Source organism: Carex rostrata, chromosome 1 (genome assembly GCF_964058835.1).
Source record: "Carex rostrata chromosome 1, lpCarRost1.2, whole genome shotgun sequence".
NCBI classification, from domain to species: Eukaryota; Viridiplantae; Streptophyta; class Magnoliopsida; order Poales; family Cyperaceae; genus Carex; species Carex rostrata.
The window spans coordinates 4,972,750-4,991,857 of record NC_135918.1 but is presented as its reverse complement, the minus strand read 5'-3'; the positions used below and the strand labels follow the sequence as shown (position 1 = coordinate 4,991,857).

The window sequence follows — 19,108 nt, the reverse complement described above, 5'->3', positions numbered from 1 at the left end:
GTGCGACTGATTCCGGAGAGGCACGAGAGTAGTAGGCCTTAGTAGCTTACCACTTCATGACCCTAGATATGTTTTGTTGTGTAGATTTAGGGTAGGCCTCATGGTTGGTATCCGGATGTGATACTTTTGTTGTACTACTTGATGTCCAGACTGTGTACTCTGATTATATATTAGAAACTTGTTTTATATTACTTGTTGTTTGTTTGAATTGTTAATTGCCTTGTAAGCGTACACAGCGTTGTATGCTTACGGCGGGGGACCGTTACGACCCGTGGCCGCGGGGTGTGACAGCGACTGGCCGTCTCTCCGACCTAGACGGCTGTCTCTCCTCCGCCTTCTCTACCTTTCAGATTCTCACTTCATTAGATGGTCCGATCGAGGGTTTGCTAGAGTGAGCACTCGAGATACAACTACTTGTTTTACTGCATATTCCAGTTATTGTACTTAATCCTTTTTTTATGATTATTTGTTGTGATGGATTTTTTCATGAATAATTTTTCAACTTAAAAACACTCATTTCATACCGGTAAAATGAAGCCGTGTGAATTTTGTCCCGCAAGAAGAAAATTAATGTATAAACTACCAGTATAACTAGGGCTGCTAAAAAAAAATTAGTTCGTAATTTGATTCGACTTCAATTCGAAAAATGTGTAGTTTGCAATTAATTTGATTCGAAACAAATCAAATCCAGTTCAGTTCGAACCTTATTCAAATTAAACTCAAACTAGAGTAAGTTCGATTCGGTTTGATTTGTTGCCAACCCTAGATCCGACAAAGAAAACAAAAATAGACCGATATTTTTTTCTAGACCATCTTTAATTTAATTCATAAAATATATATCTTCAAGGAGAATGGAATGATCCTTGACCGTGCAAGTTAAGCCTCTGGCCGTTACTATTTATAACGGCTAGACCTTTTTTTTTTTTTGGCTCTGGCCGTTATTATCTATCACGACTAGCTCTCTTTTTTTCGCCTGGCCGTTTCTATTTATCACGGACAGGGTCTGGCCGTTCCTGTCTATCACGGACAAGGTTTTTTTTCCGATTTTTTTCTGGTTCAGTTAGAAATGGTTAATCTAGATAGAATGATTGATTAAGCTCTAATTATGACCGTGATGAATCAAAACGTTTTCCCTATATCTCGAAAAAAACCAAAAACATTATTTAATCTCGATATTTATTTAATATATTTCCTATTAATAAAAATTTCGGCCCAAACCTCTTCGGCAGTCAGTATCCTAAAGTAACTCAATTTTTGAGTTTTGATCCAAGCCGTCCGATCATAAATTCGGGCCAATCCGTCCGTTTTGAAACGCAAGGCTCCTTTTAATATTCAAGTTAGAGCAGTTCGAACGGTCAGGATCAAAACTCAAAAGTTGGATTACTTCATAGATCCGAATTCTATTTAGGTCAATGGCCCGGCCCAATAGCCGACGTCTCCTCCACTGGGCCTGGTGGCTCTCCTGTAATTGACATCAGCCCTGATCCAAACGGCGTAGCTAAGTCAGAAGAAAACTAGAAATTAAAGTAGTTCTGAAATAATTATTTTAAATTAGATTTTTTTTTTTAAATTAGAAGTGGAATTATCTGTCAAAAATATTTTAAGAAATAATTTTTCATTACAATCATGAACAATATAGACATCATATTTTGGTATACTATCAATTTTTATTTATTGTTATTTTGACTTATTTTAAGCTTAATTTAACCTAAACGAAGGGGAGGTTAAGTTATCTTAATATTTTCGACAATCATAAAAATAAACTTTAAATTTAACATTATAAGTATAATTCATACAATAAATGTACTGAACCTATAAAATAATAAGATTTCGTTTATTTTTTGTCATTCACTGAGTAATTTAAATATTATTTTAAAATCTAAAATAAAGTCACTTGTAAAATAATATAGTTTGAGAATTTAATCAGCGAGTCACTTATATGAGAACAAAGTATAATATTATTAATGTAATAATATTTTTCTTATTTAATTAGCAAGTCTATATGCGAACAAAATATAATATAGTTTTTAATTATTAATACGGTACATTCCTACTGTCCACAAAAAAATGAAAAACTTTAACTGTATGAATCATAACGTCCATAACCAAAAAAAATAAAAAAACTCGATGATATGAATAGTATCGTCCGTATTATTTTCAACATCTTTTCAATCTAACGCTACCGATTTAATTATATATTTTTTATTGCTATGAATGACAAAATTGGGACTATTCCCTCTGATCGGAACGCGTAAAAAAACAAAGAAATAAGAATTGGAAATGGAATTCGTGTCATAGGAGTGAGATTTGCTAGTGGAATCTCGATGTAGATCAACGGCTCACTCGTCAGATCCGACTTGCAAAGAAGTTATTGTTTTGGTTAAGCGCTGAGCCTATTTGCTCTATAGCTATATAAATCGTCTAACTTTATTTTTATTTTTATTAAAGAGTTCGGTACATTTAAGTATTTTTTAAATTTAGGTATTTAAAGCGGCTAATCTTCAAAAAAAGTATTTTTTAAATATTATCTTTGAAAATTGAACTTACGTTTCTCTTACGGAGATGAGAATTTGTGTGCATTAAACTCGCAGTTGTACTGTATGATTTATTAAATTGCTAAGATATTTTTATTACAATCAAGTAAATATTCCTTAATTTGAAACGTGTATAATTTGAACTATTGTGTCTGAGATACCATAGATTTGGATCATATGAAGTAACACAAAATTTAAATATAGATCCAGACCGTTCAATCAGAATTCGGACCAATCCAACCCGACATTTTTATTTTTACCCAATTAAAAAAATAATTTAATAATAATAACCATGATCCAAGAACATTATTAAAACTACCCAACCCGTGAAATTTTTCCACGGTTCCAACCTCTCTGTTTTTTTAACAAAACAGAATTATTTATTTATTTTTTATTTTTTGAATTGAAATATTAGAAATGTTGAATATATTTCTTTAAAAATAGATGAAATACAATATAATTTAATTTATTAGAAAGACTGTAACAAATAACTCGGATCAATATTTTTCAGGCCGGATTTTTCACGGCTGTAAGAAAAATTAATATATTTCTTTATGTGTTATTGGAAAAAAAATAAAAATACTTAGATTCTGAGTTATTGATCCCGCTTCAAAAGTCACTTCTAGGTAATCCAGAAAATATTGTGATATTTCTAATACATTTAATTTATAAAAAGTTGTATCTATTTTTGATAAAAAATAAAAACTTTAATTTATTTAATAATTGTTTTTCAAAAATAATTCTCAAAATAGATATAACTTTTTATAAATTAAATGTATTAGAAAGATCACAATATTTTCTGGATTACCTAGAAGTGACTTTTAAAGCGGGATCAATAACTCAGAATCTAAGTATTTTTATTTTTTTCCAATAACACATAAAGAAATATATTAATTTTTCTTACAGCCGTGAAAAATTCGGCCTGAAAAATATTAATCCGAGTTATTTGTTACAGTCTTTCTAATAAATTAAATTATATTGTATTTCATCTATTTTTAAAGAAATATATTCAACATTTCTAATATTTCAATTCAAAAAATAAAAAATTTTGTTTTGTTAAAAAAAAAAAGAGGTTGGAACCGTGGAAAAATTTCACGGGTTGGGTAGTTTTAATAATGTTCTTGGATCATGGTTATTATTATTAAATTATTTTTTTAATTGGGTAAAAATAAAAATGTCGGCAATCCAACTCAAGATGAAATTCACGTAGCTGCTTTAATATTTATACCAAAACAAATCTGACGGTCCAAATCTGAACTTGGTGATATGTATTCTTAGGGGACACACCCGAGCTCGCGTCTTTTTTTTGAGAAACTTAGCAGAAGCTGCCAAGAGTTTGCATTCATTAATAATGAGATTACATCTTACAAATCCTCCGCAATAAATATGTTACAGAGCAACACACAAACAAGAAAAAAACACAAAAGCCTAGAAACTAATGCCTTGCTTAATCAAACAAACAGACAGACAGACAAAACAAAGTTGTGTATCAAAGTCTAGAAACTAATGCGCGCGCGTAGTCTTATGTTCTTAAATCATCTGTGTATCAAAGTTGTGACGGCGATGCGCTTTAGCTGATTAAAATTTCTCTCCCGTTTTCCCCGAAGAACCTTTTTTTCATAGAACTTCGATAAAAAAATCTCTCTTTTCGGGGTCTTTGCTATTACGAATACTGTACGGAGGTGGTGCAATTCTCTCTTATACGAAAGCTCTAAACGTTTTCATTTGCAACATATTAACTTTCGAACTTTTAATTTAATAGTCATTCTTTCTTATATATAATTTTAACAATCAACCATTAAATAGTTCAATAGAATAGACTGAATAGTTGTCCACATTAGAAGTTCAAAACTTATTTTATCAAAAATTAAAAGTTTAAACATCTCCAATAGTATTGCCCTTAACTTCAATACATCACAATTATATATATATTAAAAAAAAAATTTCAAATGGCTCATGTCTTTCATGCTCTATCTTGTTTCACATTCTTTATTTTTAATTTTAAAGTTCTAGCATCCAATTCAAATTGCTCAACATATCCATATTAAAATTTAGGAAAAATTTCCAATGTACCCATACAAATTATTAAAATACCAATACCTCCATACAAATATCAGAATTTCTAATATCCCCATGAAAAATTTAAGATTCTTACTTTTATCCCCTTTTAATTATTAAACTTTTTATTTAATTGTTTTGAAATCTGAAGTGACCAATATGCCCTTGAACTGTAAATGGAGGTGACCATTTTAATTGTTTCTTCCTCCCTGGTTTCTCTCTCAGCTCCATTCTCCCTCACATGGGTCTCTCTCCCCGCAAAATCAAGATTTTGCTGGAGTTCGCACATAAACTAAAAATGTTAGTTGGTTAATTATTTCAAGTTCGAAAAAGAATGTTATAGAAAGAAATAAACAGCGGTCAACTATAAAAACAAAACGATATGAGAAAGAAAAAACTAACATAGTTGAATGTCATTATGGCTTGCCAGAGAATGGATCCTCTGCAACTTAGCAACACTAGTGCACAACTGTTTGATCTTTTTGTGATTCGATTTGATACAAGAACTACATGTTGTTCACAACTACTTTTAATTTTAAGATTCAAACATATCGAAGATCCAAATGCTGTTCACCTAGATCAAGGATCTAAGGAGATGCAATCAAGATCGGTCACTGCACAAATGTAAATATGGATTAACCGCAAGCAATTCAGTGTTTGCTCGTGGAAGGATATGAACTTTGCTAAAGAGGATCTTGGAACTCTAGATACAAAAAATTAAAGTGTTGTGCTTACGGTTAGAGAAATAATATCAATGAATAAGATGTTTGTTCTAAAATTAAATAGTTGAATTTGAAATCAAGACCAAAGATTCCTATGAGAGTTCCTCATTATTATTTGGAAGTTCCACCATCCGATTTTAAAATATTAATTTTGCTGAGAAACAAAGAAGGACGAGGGAGGGAGAATGGGGCTGAGAGAGACAGGGAGGGAGGAAGAAACAATTAAAATGGACACCTCCATTTATAGTTCAAGGGCATATTGGTCAGATTAGAATTTAAAATAATCAAATAAAAAGCTTAATAACTAAAAGGGGATAGAAATAAGAATGTTAAATTGTAATGGGATATTGAAATTATGATTTTTTAATGGAAATATAGACTATTTCAAAAGTTTGTATGGGTGCGCTGAAAATTCTCTCTAAAATGGAATATGTGTTTGTGTTTGGAGATTAAATTTTATATTTATTAAAAACTTCATATTTAAAAAATTGTGAAGCACGATAAGAAAGAACTTACATGAGCCATTTGAACCGTCCTCAAAAACATAAAAAATCCGATGCAAGTATATAAAAGGTTAAATCTTTTCTTTCAACCTACTGAAATACGGCATGGTATGAAGATGGCGTCATTTGAACAATGCCAATAAAAATAAGTACCTACTTATCAACTCGCTCTGTTTCGCACAAGATTGAAACTCAAGATGATGTAGAATGCTTTATTTCACAAAATCTCTATAATAATAAAATGTCATACAATGTTTCGTACATAAATTATTTGCCCCCATGATGGCAGCAGTGCATCGCAAATAATATAGGTACCCTGGCAACTGTTCTGCATACACGGAACATTAAGTTGCAACACAGCGATTGTAACCCTAACCAAAAGGTAAAGCAAGCATAGTAGAAAAAATTAAACCAGAAATTACGCCTACTAACACCTATCCCTTCAGACTTAAGAGCATTTTCCACAACTTACATATTTGCCATGACTAACAACAGAAACAAGCAGCCGAGAAAAAGAAAAGAAAATCCCCTCAAAGAAAACAAAATTGTTTCGAATCAGACAAAAGAAGAGAAGTCAAGCCGAACTTGTGCTAATTTTCTTTCGAATTACTCTTTTTCGGCGGGGCTTGGGGGGTGATGCTTCAACCTCTTCATTGCTTCTGAAACCCAGTAAACCAAGGCCAGAAATGATAGCATTTTTGGAAATAAACCATCTCGAATCTGACCCGTCAACCCCATCTGCCTGCTTGTTATATGATCTCATGAAAGTATCAGACTGAACCAATGGATCTGCTTGGACACCAAGCAAAGCTAGCTTTGATGTCTCTCCAACACAAGTGTTCATGGTCCTGTGCATCATGAAATTAATTTTTCAGAATTCAGCTGACAAAACAATTATAACATTAACTTGAATGTACAAGGGCCAGGGATGTTAGTAGGTTTAATTTTGAAACCTAGAGAATTTGCATTATCAGAATTAGAACCCAACTGTTTCGAATATGTATGGTCAGTAAGAATGTTCCCAAGTGCAACAAAGTGACCTGAAAATTGTAGCATTGTACTTGGAGCCTGAAAAAAAAAGTTTTATTACTGACCTGAGAGCAGTGCTGAAAAAGAGGTATACACCAAGAACATCAAAATAATCGAACATAACACGATCAAGCCCAAAGACTGCCTGATAACGGATGTTTGCATATAGTCCTAAGAAAGCTCCATAGCTGAGAGCATAGGTGGTAGTAGAAGGAAGAGTCATAGACAACCTACAGCGAGTAATCACAACAACAATCATAGAGAATTTTCTGTACAAGAAATATAACAAAATGATACAAAAAATAATAACAATGATCAAACAAATGTAGAAAGCTTTGTGCTTAGAGAATATGCAGTGCAACCTTTTGCACCCAAGTATAATGTTAGGCTGCACCCACGATATGATCCACACGAGTTCATCTTAGGAGTTCCTCCACATTTTAATCACCACAGCAAAATAATATCTGTTTCTATATCATATCCAAAGGGTGAGCTATAGTGTCATACTGCCATATAGGTTCAGGTAACTTGTGCTTATTATTAGTACACGACCCCACAAGTCATATAGACTACATTACTTGACGTATCGTGTTCACCATATAGCAATAATGCAATATAGAATGCTGCATAAGTATCAAAACATGCACGAAAAAGAAAAAAAGAAACAGAACTGGGCAAACTAACCTTTCTTCCTTTTTACCGGAGAGAAGATTTGACACAGCTCCCTGCACAAAACCAAACATTGTCCCTACGACGCCAAGCTGAGCTGTCTTATATAGAAAAGATTGGATTCGCTTTTGCAAGTCAAACTCTCGCATATGGTAATTCTTTTCGAAGATATTGTTTGGTAGCTTCTGGATTGTGTTTTCCAAGTCGGATCTAAATGTGCTCCCATAAGAGCGGCATGGTGCAAGTGACCAGACAACAAATGCATTGCAAGCTGTGGCAGTCAAAATGTTTGTCAATGCCAAATCCCATTCTTCTTTTATCCTGAACAACACAAGAATTAAATATGTAAAAAGAGCTCAGATACCAAACAAAATTCTTTTCTCTGTCAAGAGCTGGATCATTTCAAGTAGATTGTCTACACAGACTAAAACATCTCAGATATTTTGGCTTACCTTATAACAATAAAGTATGACCACACTGCCTGTTACCAGTATGTAGCTGTACCCAGACCATACAATAATCTAATTTTGGCACGACAGTTCACCATAATAGCCTTTAATGGCATTCTTTAGGTAAAAGCATAAATGAAATGCATTTCCAATTAAGAAATGAGAAATAAACCAAAAGAAACAAACAAGAACAAGAACAAAAAATTAAGCATGTACAAACTTTGACTGTAGTATTACTTTAAATTGCAACTGGTATAATCATACACCAACTGCAAGAATATTTCCAGTCTGTACAGAAACAAAATCTAATAAAGCAATCCCTGCCTAAATTTAGCCTAGTTCCTGGTCTATAAGTGAGTCATAGCGGCATTGAGTATACACATAACAACACTTCAATGCTAAAGAAAACATTAGCAACTGAACAGCCCCTCTAGAGATAGAAAACAAACCTTTCCTTACGATTCTTGAACTCCCATAAAGTAGAAGTGGCTATGGTAGCTGCTGATTCCAGGAGTAACTTATATAGGAAAGCTGGGTCTGCGAGAATCCTGCAAACAAAAAGATTGTAATGAACCTTACTATCAAATGCTATAAAAAGTTCAACTTCATATCATTGAATGGAAAACAAGTTATTCAATGATGTCTAGGAGAACATTTAGGGTGGCGATATTTCGATGATATTACAAAGCTCCCTAACACCACAGATTACATTATAAGAACAGTTGCACATTTTGAGTTTGGATAACTCCAGTACACAGGTAATGCATGTCAAGACTAGAATAAAGGGGAAAAAAAATACTACCTTCCAACAAAAGCCCGTGATATGGATTCAGGTAGTGCACGAGAAATAAATCTTGTAGTAGTAGGCCTTGAATTTAGAGTCAAGAATTTCACCAATTGAGTAGTACTCACCAATCCCTACAGTAAATTTCATGCACAGCTGTTTAGAACAACAATGAAAAAACTTAAATTTTCAAATGAAAAAAGGAGCCTGGTAAAGTAAAAGCCCTCCGCTATTAGCGAAGATTACAGTAGTGTATGTTACATGCTGGGATAAGATTTTTGCTAATACCTGGCACTAACAGTACAGTACTAAATGGCACAAATTAGTCTTAGATTTGACAAGCACCAGCCATTAGCTGTACAACAACAGTTGATGAAGGTATATGTTGGAATGGCTGGGAAGAGGCAAAAAGATGAAGGGAAGGCTACAATTCAGCAAAAAAAATGCACAAAGCATCACTTATTACAACTGTGACTGAAGACAACTACTACCTACAGCCACAGCTGCATACCATTGTGATCTAAACATGACTGAGATTCCAATCTATTTGGTACTTGGGTGATCACTTTATACTTTGGTCTTGGAAATTAATTAAATATCTCATACCATTTCATAAGCTTGACGCAGGCCTGCAGGTAAATTCAAAAATGTTTTACCCCACTCCTGAAGGACAGCTTCTAAAAATTCCTTGTCGAAGATCTGCTAAAATAAAAATAATGATAAGTGAGAAAATAGAACCCTACTTCCCTATACCAAGGATTGCATTTATAGATCACGGTACTTGGCAAAAATATTATGGTGTTTCTATTATTTTCCCCCAGACCAGAACTATATTTCAAGGCCAAAGTGAGTTTTGATCAATACAAAGAACACTTCAATCTCACGATGACTAAGTGAAGAACACAAAATGACATGTCTGAACTGAGATCAATCTAAAACTATACCATTTGAACCTGACTGGTGCATCATTAAAGCAATAATAATCTGTTCGTACTAAATTGATTACCCATGATGAAAATGATGAAAAATAAATCAACATGATTAGATTTTGAAACCTCTTTAAGGAAAATACGCCTCCTGAATAAACCACCTTCAGCCCCCTCATCTTCATCATCAAAGTCACCATAGTAGTCATCATCGTCGTCGTCGCCACCATCACCACCACCAAGGCCAATTTTTTTTCCGATGTCTCCACCGCCACCTCCAGTTGCAACCTAAATAATTAAACATCAAGCAGGGTACAAAAAGAAAATGTGAGAGTTGCATGCTGAATTGGATTGAATCATCACAACACTACATATGATTTGGTTATGAAGTGATCCCTTTTTGCCTACCGAATCTCTTTAATTCTCCTTTCTATACCTTAACCCATCAATTTGTCCTCTCTACCTGTGCTTGTCTACCCTAATCTGAAGCAAATATTAAACCGTGGCTAGATAACATGAGTGCAGTTCCATATATGGTCCATAAAATTTAAATAAAAACAACAGCCGAGAATAAGAGTTCAATTTAAGAAAATAGATAACAACGAATAAATTTATATACCTCAGGAGGCTTCCTTTTTTTCTTTGCCTGAGTGTCAGTCTTAGACTTTTCCAGTGTGATACTCAACGCGGTACCACGACCCTTTTTACCCATTGGAGGAGGAGCCGACAGCGAGCGTTCGGCCGAGCAGGTGGGCATGCCGGAGTCTTGTGAAATGGAGAGACAGCGCTCAAGGGAATCCAAGTGCGACCGGTCCACGGGAGCCGCCTGAGACGAGGCGGCGGAGGCAGTCAGAGGGCGGAGCTTCAGCCGCCGACGAGATTTCACGAACAAAGGCGCCAGAAGGCGTCTAGACGGTGGGAGAGATGAGCTAGGGTTAGGGTGTGTGCGAGAACACGGTGGCGAGCGAGAGAGTTGGAGGGATAAGATGGCTTTGGAAGCCATTTTTCTCAGCAAGACCCTAGCACCCTGCTATCAGAAAAGGGTTCTATCTGCTTTGCTTGTCCCTCTATATTCGGTTTCTTCACAGGTTAGATTGTGGTTCGGTTCGACCGGCTGTTTTACTCGAGAGTCGCTGAGTCGGTGTCTCGTTCTGAGCCGATTTTTTGCGAATTCATATCAACTAACAGAATTTTGAATTGAATCCGGTCCGTTCGTTATATACCAACACGAACTCAAATGAGCTCCGTGCATTGCAGGCTTGGGCCGGATTGTGATCGGACGGTCCGGATTGTCAAAGATTGTGTTAAGAGTGCGGACTCATTTTTTTGTACGGATCTTCGTAACCGATTTTTTGCACGGATCAAATGCGCCGACAAATTCTACCATTTTTCACGAGATGCAAAACGAAAAATTGGACATTTTAATTAGATTAACATTTGGAGAAAATGTTCTTGTCCATCATGTTTTGTCCACCATCTGTTCACAAACATTATCCACTCTCAATTTAACTGACTATAACTATCTTCGTTCCCCACCGTTAGACCACCTTCTAACGGACTCTCGTGCCTATTTAAACCTCTCCTTCCCCGATCGTTTATTTTCAATTTTTGAATTGATGAGATCAGATCGAGTCTCTCATCTACCTTTAGCTCTCCGATCAAACTCGCGCTACCACAGTTTCCTCCTCTCTCTCTCTCTTTCTTTTCTCCTTGCTCTCCGATCAGATATGGTCCGGATCTATTATTTTGTGGGTGATATTATCGCCAGACGTCAGGTGGAGATTTTTTATTTATATAATTATTATTAAATAATAAAAGTAATAGAAAAAATATCTTGATTTTTGGATGTCATAGATAGATTATTTTCCGGATCCAATTTTTTTTCCCGAAGGCCACATCTTTGAAATCGTTCCTTTCTTTTCTCCTAGCTCGTTGTTTCCAGTTCGGCCACTTGCATCTCGCGACAGCATCGACGAACTTGATCCAGAAGACAGATTCGACAATCGGTCGACTCGGATGTCGTGGAGCGCGATCGAATAGAAGTTGTTTTTGTTGAAGAGCACGACAAAATTCAAATCTAGTAAGTTATTTCTGCTGAATTTGTTGTATGCAGTAACAGATCTAGCATTTTCAAATGAAATCTGGAGGAAATAGATGATAGAGAGGCGATATGGAGTGTTGATCTATTAATTTTACTGTATTGCCCCGTTAATTTTACAGTATTCATCTTGTGAAAATCTGGAGGAAATAGATGATAGAGAGGCGATATGGAGTATTGATCTGTTAATTTTACAATATTGCCTTGTTAATTTTACAGTATTTATCTTATCATTTTTCAGTATTCATCTTGTGAAAATCTGGAAGAAAGAGATGATTTGTTAATTTTACAGTATTTATCTTATTATTTTTCAGTATTCATCTTGTAATTTTACAGTATTCATCTTGTGAAAATCTGGAGGAAAGAGATGATAGAGAGGCTTCTTACTCATCCGAACAATGAACACAAGAGGTTTTTAATGTAAAAGTTATTTGTCCATAGTTTTTTTGTTGCTATTATGCTATTCTGAATGTTGCGAATATTTTTATCTTGTGTTGAACATATGTTGTTTTGTAGTGAACAGATTTTTTGTGTGATGATGGATGTATGTATAGATTTAGCAATTTTAGAGTATACATGGTATTATTTTATGGTTCATATTTTTCAATTTTACAGTATACATGATTCTTTGTAGGTTGTAGTTTAAACTGAAATGTAGCATTTGTTACATTTTATCTTACAGTATAGATGGTATTATTTTATGATTTAGTTTTAGAAATTTTACAGTATACAAGATTCAATTGAAAATTTACAGTATTACGTAAAAATTTTACAGTATACAAGATTCAATTGAAAATTTACAGTATTATTTGAAAATTTTACAGTATACAAGATATAATTAAAAATTATACTGTATACAAGATTTAATTTTTACAGTATACAAGATTCAATTGAAAATTCTACTGTATACAAGATTCAATTTTACAGTTCTGCTGATTCAATTTTACACTATACAAGATTCAATTGTAAATTTTAATGTGTAGAAGATTCAATTTTACAGTATACAAGATTCAACCCAATGCGGACGCTAATAATTAACTCTAACTGCCAATAACCGCTAATAACCGCTGATAACTAACTCTAACTGCCAATAACTTTTTATAACTGTAATTTTCGAAAGTACAGTTTGAAAGTACATTTATTTTGTCATGTTGTGCAAGTTGCAATCTTTTTCTAATTATCATAAGACCACTTCAAATAGTTGCTGGATGTTTTGTGATTAACTGATATATTTTATGTGATATATTGTATAATTATACAGCATGTAGAAGTAATTTTACAGTATTTGCGTAAGTCAAAGCTGTAGACAAATGATGGACAAAAGGCTGTGGACAATTAGACGCTTCCTAACATTTGAGCATTTTTTTAATTTAAATGCTTGGCAGAAGGCTACCGCATTTGAGAATAAATATATATGGGGGTGGGGGATTTAAGGTGCCACCGAAATGATGACACAATCTCTCCTACCGTAGGACTAATTAAATCAAATTTCAATAGAAAAATTCAATAAAATTTTGATCGAGATTTCAATTTGAAAACATCTGTCTGAGAAGTGTGTGCAGATTTATGCTGAAAATTACAAAAAAAAAAAAATACATCTGTTATTGCAATTGTTTAATTGGATAATACTCTGAGCTGTTCTTTTGGAAATCCTTGATACAAGTAAACGTACTTGAAATGTTATCATTCATTTATTTAGTTGAACTGCATAACTAGGAACGAAAAATGATGAACAACAAAGATTAAAATTTAATGAAGGACTAAGCTTGTTTGTTAAGATAAAATTTTAATATTTATATCATTAATCCTAGCCACATCACGTGGTTGTATTTTTCTTTTATCTTATCTTCTTCTTTTATGTGATTTAATACAATTTTGTAGGTAAAAACTTACTAGCTAGAAAAACAACTTGCATCACATACAACAGAAAGATTGTTATTTTATTTCATAATTTTAATTTATTTGTTAAATTATATGATAAAAGACACTTTCCCTCAGGATCGTATTTACATTTGGAGTCAAAGTCCCGTTGTGCCCAAGTCCAGATCATATCTTTAATAAATCATCGTTAGAGTGTGCAAATCAAATGATCTGATCTGAATTAATTATAGTCAAATTAATTTTGTTTTGACTGACAAAATCAAGCTATTCAAAATTCAAAGATATCTATATTTTATAAAAGTTGTTGGATTTCAGACTTTATAATCATGTGAACTCTTAATATCGATCGTTTGAAATGCTTTTTTTATTCATATAATTATACATTAATAAAAAAAAAATGCTTTTTATATATATATATATATATACATTGATTGAATGAGTATTCATGTATTTTTTATTTTCTATTTCTCATTAAAGATGTGTTCATTTTGTATAAATTATTATATAATTCTCTTATCCTCTTGAAATATTGTACATGACCTGTAGCTTTTAAATCCTCTTTTTCGACAGCTCTTACCAAGGTCAGTTCATTAGGCCAAACCAGTGTGAGTTATGTCCCAGATGTCAATCTGATGTACTATTCTGGGAGGATATCTGGTACCAAAATTGTTCTCTCACTTCCAAGTTTCCTCAACTCTACCAACTCTGCTCTAATCAGAAAATCCTGGTACCTGAGGTTATACTATCACAAGGTAGCATAATTCAGTTTAGGAGAACTCTTCAAGGGGTTACACAAACAGATTGGTCTGAAATGCTTGAAATTATTAGCACTGTATCCTTTTCTTCGGACTTTGACAAACTTACTTGGAGATGGGATCATACAGGGGAGTTTACTACTAAATCCACTTATCTTTTTCTTAACAACAGGGGAATAATACCTCCCCACCCTCTCATCTGGCGGACTGTCCCAGTACCACACAAAATCAAGATTTTCATGTGGCTAGTTATGCACCAAAAAATTCTAACTAAAGACACACTAGTTAAAAAAGGGTGGGTAGGGAACCAACAGTGTCAATTTTGTCTAGAACATGAAAACAGGGATCACTTATTTTTTCAATGTCAGGTAGCTCAACAAGTATGGTTCTGGCTTGGTAAAAGTCACCAGTATATGCATGCCTGGAGGGATTGGCAAGATATATTTCAATTCTCATTCACATTATCCAAATCTGACCAAGCTAGTTTCCTATTAGTTTTAAGTGCTGTTTGTTGGATCTTATGGAAACATAGGAATGACTGTTGTTTTAATGATAGTTCCTGTAAAACTACTAGATCTTTTATCTTACTAATCAAAAATACTGTGTTGTATTGGATAGGGAGGAGGGGTGAAAAAGAAGAAGACTCAGATGGCCGCTGAAGATTGGATGCCTATTATTGAAGATGCTATCCCCCTGGGAGGGCGCTGGTGATGTATCAGGAGCCTCCCTGTGGTCCTAACAATGCTATTTGACATTTTGTGCTCCTCATTTACTTTCTGTTTTTTGTAGCAACATCAGCCCATTGTGTTGTGGCTTAGTTATATCCAACTTAGAATATTTCTGGTTTTTAGCTAACTCTGTATGCTGGCTTATCTGCTGCCAGTTAGGATTGCTATCCCTTTATTTTTGTTTTTTTGATGACAGCAACAGTCAGGATTACCTGATGAGTTGCACAAAACTCTGCCTGGCCTGTAATTAACTGTTCCTTTTAATGGAATGGGCATCTAGCCTCTTTTAAAAAAAAAATATTATTATATAATTGTAGCTTTCGTGCTACAACTTCAACTAAAGTTTTTAACTATGATTTAATTTTATTTGAAGTCACTACCCATTATGCAGCGAGAAATACAATCAACTCTATTTATTTTTGCTCATAAATAATTAGTTTATGTTCTGGTTACGAATGTGTATGATGTTAGTCACCACACTCACTTGAAAAAATTGATCACCACTGACTATGACTCTTAACTCTAAAAAATATAACAAAATGAGATCAACAAACATAAAAGAAAAACTAAAAGAGAATGCAAATTAATGAATTTGTTTTTCAACTATTTGGTTGACTCGTTTTAGAAGTTTGAGGATTTGATTAATGCAAAAAAAAAAAAAAAAACATATTTGGCTTCTCTTATTTTTTTTTCAAAGCTTATTATACTAAGGTTCTATTTGAGTGTTTATGGAATGTTGATATTTTTTCCTGTTTTTTCTTTGTCGGCGGAATAGTCAATGTTTTTGTTCTCTTTTTTATGGTTTAAATGCTCTAACCAATCATAATTAAGAAGTGAAGAGGCGGTGGTATTTATAAGGAGTGCGTATCCTCTGAGATATCTCAACTTTTGCGTGACCTACATGTCCGGTGCCTATTCGGGGGTGATGTAGGGGGTCCGTATTTTGTGTGCTTTGAGATTCGTGCACAACGTCCTTAAACGGTTGGGATTTTCCATAAAATCACGCAAAGTTTGAGATATCTCAGAGGATATGAATTCATTTATAAGGTGGAGTTGAAGCCTCTTGATTCTTTGAAGCTCAAACTCGGTGCATGTTGGTTTGCCTTCTATTCAAATTTGTTTTGAACACACTAAACAACATTAGACAAAATACGTAAAACACCTGAGTTATAGTGATTGCTGGCCATAAATAAATTCTATATGCTTAGAAGTTTTTATTTAATTTATTTGATCATTTTAAAATGTTGGGACCATATTTATTATCAACGAGAAGTGAAAACATGATAGCAAGAATCTTGCTGCATGCATATTTTTGCTTCAATTCAGAGTTTTACAACAGTATTTTAGTCAATTACATGATGACAACTGCTAGAATTTTGCAGCAAAGATGTGATTGAATTAAATATATTAAATATGTCTAAATATGCTAGATAAATTGCTTTAAAAAGTTTCAAGTGTTCTTTTTATGGCCTTACAACATGTCAAAGATGATATTTTATATTATTAGCTTGTCTCATTGCTGTTTAAATTTGTGCATAAAATCTTCCTTAACATTTAGACTTCTAATTCGATATAAACATAATAAAATTTACGAAATGATAGCTTTTGATGTTTTATAACATAAAAAAAAAATTACTAAGTCTAGACCATCTAAAAAGATGACTCGTGATGAAGGAACAAAGTTTTTTTTTTGTCATTTGCACATTACATCTTTTTTAAAGTTTCAATTTTGAGATGAAAAGAAAATCTGCTTGATCTAACATATATGTGTAGCAAAATAAAGTATGAGTACAAAGATTTGTGCATTTTAAAAATTATTCTAATAGATCATAGTTTTTTCTTTGAAAATAATTTTGATGGGTCTAAATTATGCTCATTTTTCTTAAAAAAAAAACATTTATAATTTATTCATAGTAGCTATATCTCGAAAAAATAAAAATAAAATTTTGAATGATAAGCAGACATTAGTCATATGTCGTAAATCATAATAAAAAAATCTGATTCAAACTACAATTTTGTCGAACGAACCTCCTGACTTCAGCACATGCATATATTTCGAACAACAACAAAGGGAGAAATTTCTCTCTGTGCTTACGGTGCACGAATTCAATGCTAAAACAATGTATCGCCGGATAATCCCGGAGCATAAGCATCAAAGTGAACTGCTACTGAATTAAGCCCCATTAGCTCGTGGTCCCACTGTCAGTGAAAGTACGAACAATGAGGTTCGTGCCATTTCCGTTGCTCACAGTGCAATTGTTTACTGCGCGGGTTGCAAATGGGGTGACCTCCTAAACACGCGAGCGGCGCCGCATCATTATCATAGTGATATTTCATTTACTCGAAATAATTCGATATATAGTATTATTTGAGAAAAAAAATAAAAAAAATCATGTTTTTAATTAACAATATAAATAAATAATATATTAGTTACACAATTCATGACCTTTAAATAACCATGGTTTACCATGCTCATGATTTATGGTCTATGGATATCAGCTCATTACTTGAAATATTTGAGAAAATAAATAAATAAATAAATGCATGACTTTTAATTAAAAATACTAAGTAAATAATATTTTATTTACACGAGATGGGCTACGGTGAGTTGCGAAGTAAAGTGGCTATTTTACTTCACACTCATATTTTGCGATTTTAAAGTTCAAGACGTCGATCTGAACCGCTCAACATGATCTCCATATTGAAATGTGCTCGGAGACCAAATTTTACATTTTTTTTTGGAATTTTTTTACTATTTATTAATGTTGGGGTTTCCTCGGTGCTGTAACCAAAACCCATTTAGGCTTAAGGTGCGGAATGACCGTAGAACAAAAATTTCTACGGCCAACTTAAGCTCAGGATTAAACGGGGTATGTCAGGAAACTTTCCAAGGCGGTCCACCTTCAGTATTCCTTTGGCATCAAAACCCAATTTAATCCTTTTACAGATCTACTCCATGATTGATTTCTAAAACTTTAATCTACTTACCAATTAAATAGATTAATATAACATATTTATACCTTGTTTCCAAATCACAGTTGGAATGCAGACCGAGCGAGTAGAGCCTCACCAGGGAAGGAATCGACTCGGAGTATCACACGTGTGATACCTCTATCGGTTATCCACCAGGACTAACCAGAGAGCGATTTGTTTCTTCTGCCAGAAATACCGTAAACCGCGGAATTCTGCAAAAACACTATTCACAGGGAAAAGACGAAAACCCGTAAACACGAATTTTCGGTTGCTCAGTTTCATCAATATGCAAAACTGACATACCGCTAAATTCGGTAAAACACTATTCATCGATCCCGTAAATATACTCCACAACAACCCGCAAGATTATACGTCAAGTACGTATAACTTTCTTTTCTCAACCGAAACACTATTTGGGAGAGAAACCGGAAAAGAGAGAAAATATCGATTCGTTTCTGCACGAAAAGATACATGTGAATGTGCATATGTATATCTTTTTCTCTCTACCCCTCCACCCCTATTTATAGTGTTTAGATTCGGTTGCAAAAGACCAAAATGCCCTCCAAGTTCGGCCTATTTACAAGATATGCCATTGACATCTCATCCTTTTATATGTGAAATGACCAAAATACCCCTTCCACACCCTTCCACATTCTTCTCCATGCTTCTACACATGCAAGGTGGCATAGGTGTGAAATGACCATTTTGCCCTTGTGGATAGGATTGATGACATGTCATCTGGATAGGATCAATGACGTGTCATGCGGATAAGGTCGAATCTGAAAAGACCCGAATGCCCTCGGCCCGAACACAAATAATATTCGTATAATTATTCTGAACAATTATATATATATTTTTCTTTCGGTTATTTGTTTCGGTGTCGATGACGTGTCATCTGGATATGATCGATGACATGTCATGCGGATAAGGACGAATCTGAAAAGATCCGAATGCCCTCGGCCCGAACACAAATAATATTCGTATAATTATTCTGAATAA

The 19,108-nt window shown here is 33.8% G+C and overlaps 2 protein-coding genes across 3 annotated transcripts in view; both read right to left on the bottom strand.

The window, feature by feature from the left end:
• LOC144553728 (copper transport protein ATX1-like) overlaps positions 1-19,108 on the bottom strand; it is a 47,610-nt gene that overhangs the window by 9,033 nt on the left and 19,469 nt on the right. The window lies entirely within an intron of this gene.
• On the bottom strand, positions 6,029-10,760 carry LOC144553682 (plant/protein, putative (DUF3411)). Of its 2 annotated transcripts, none has more exons than XM_078301895.1 (8): positions 10,294-10,760; positions 9,804-9,962; positions 9,355-9,450; positions 8,767-8,882; positions 8,414-8,512; positions 7,531-7,836; positions 6,912-7,076; positions 6,029-6,665 (listed from the first exon to the last, which is right to left on the bottom strand). In XM_078301895.1, the coding sequence occupies exons 1-8, from the start codon at positions 10,675-10,677 to the stop codon at positions 6,392-6,394; spliced, it is 1,599 nt and encodes a 532-aa protein (XP_078158021.1). In that variant the 5' UTR covers positions 10,678-10,760; the 3' UTR covers positions 6,029-6,391. The 2 variants fall into 2 exon arrangements, with proteins under 2 accessions (XP_078158021.1, XP_078158029.1); XM_078301903.1 differs by having other exon boundaries at positions 9,355-9,447.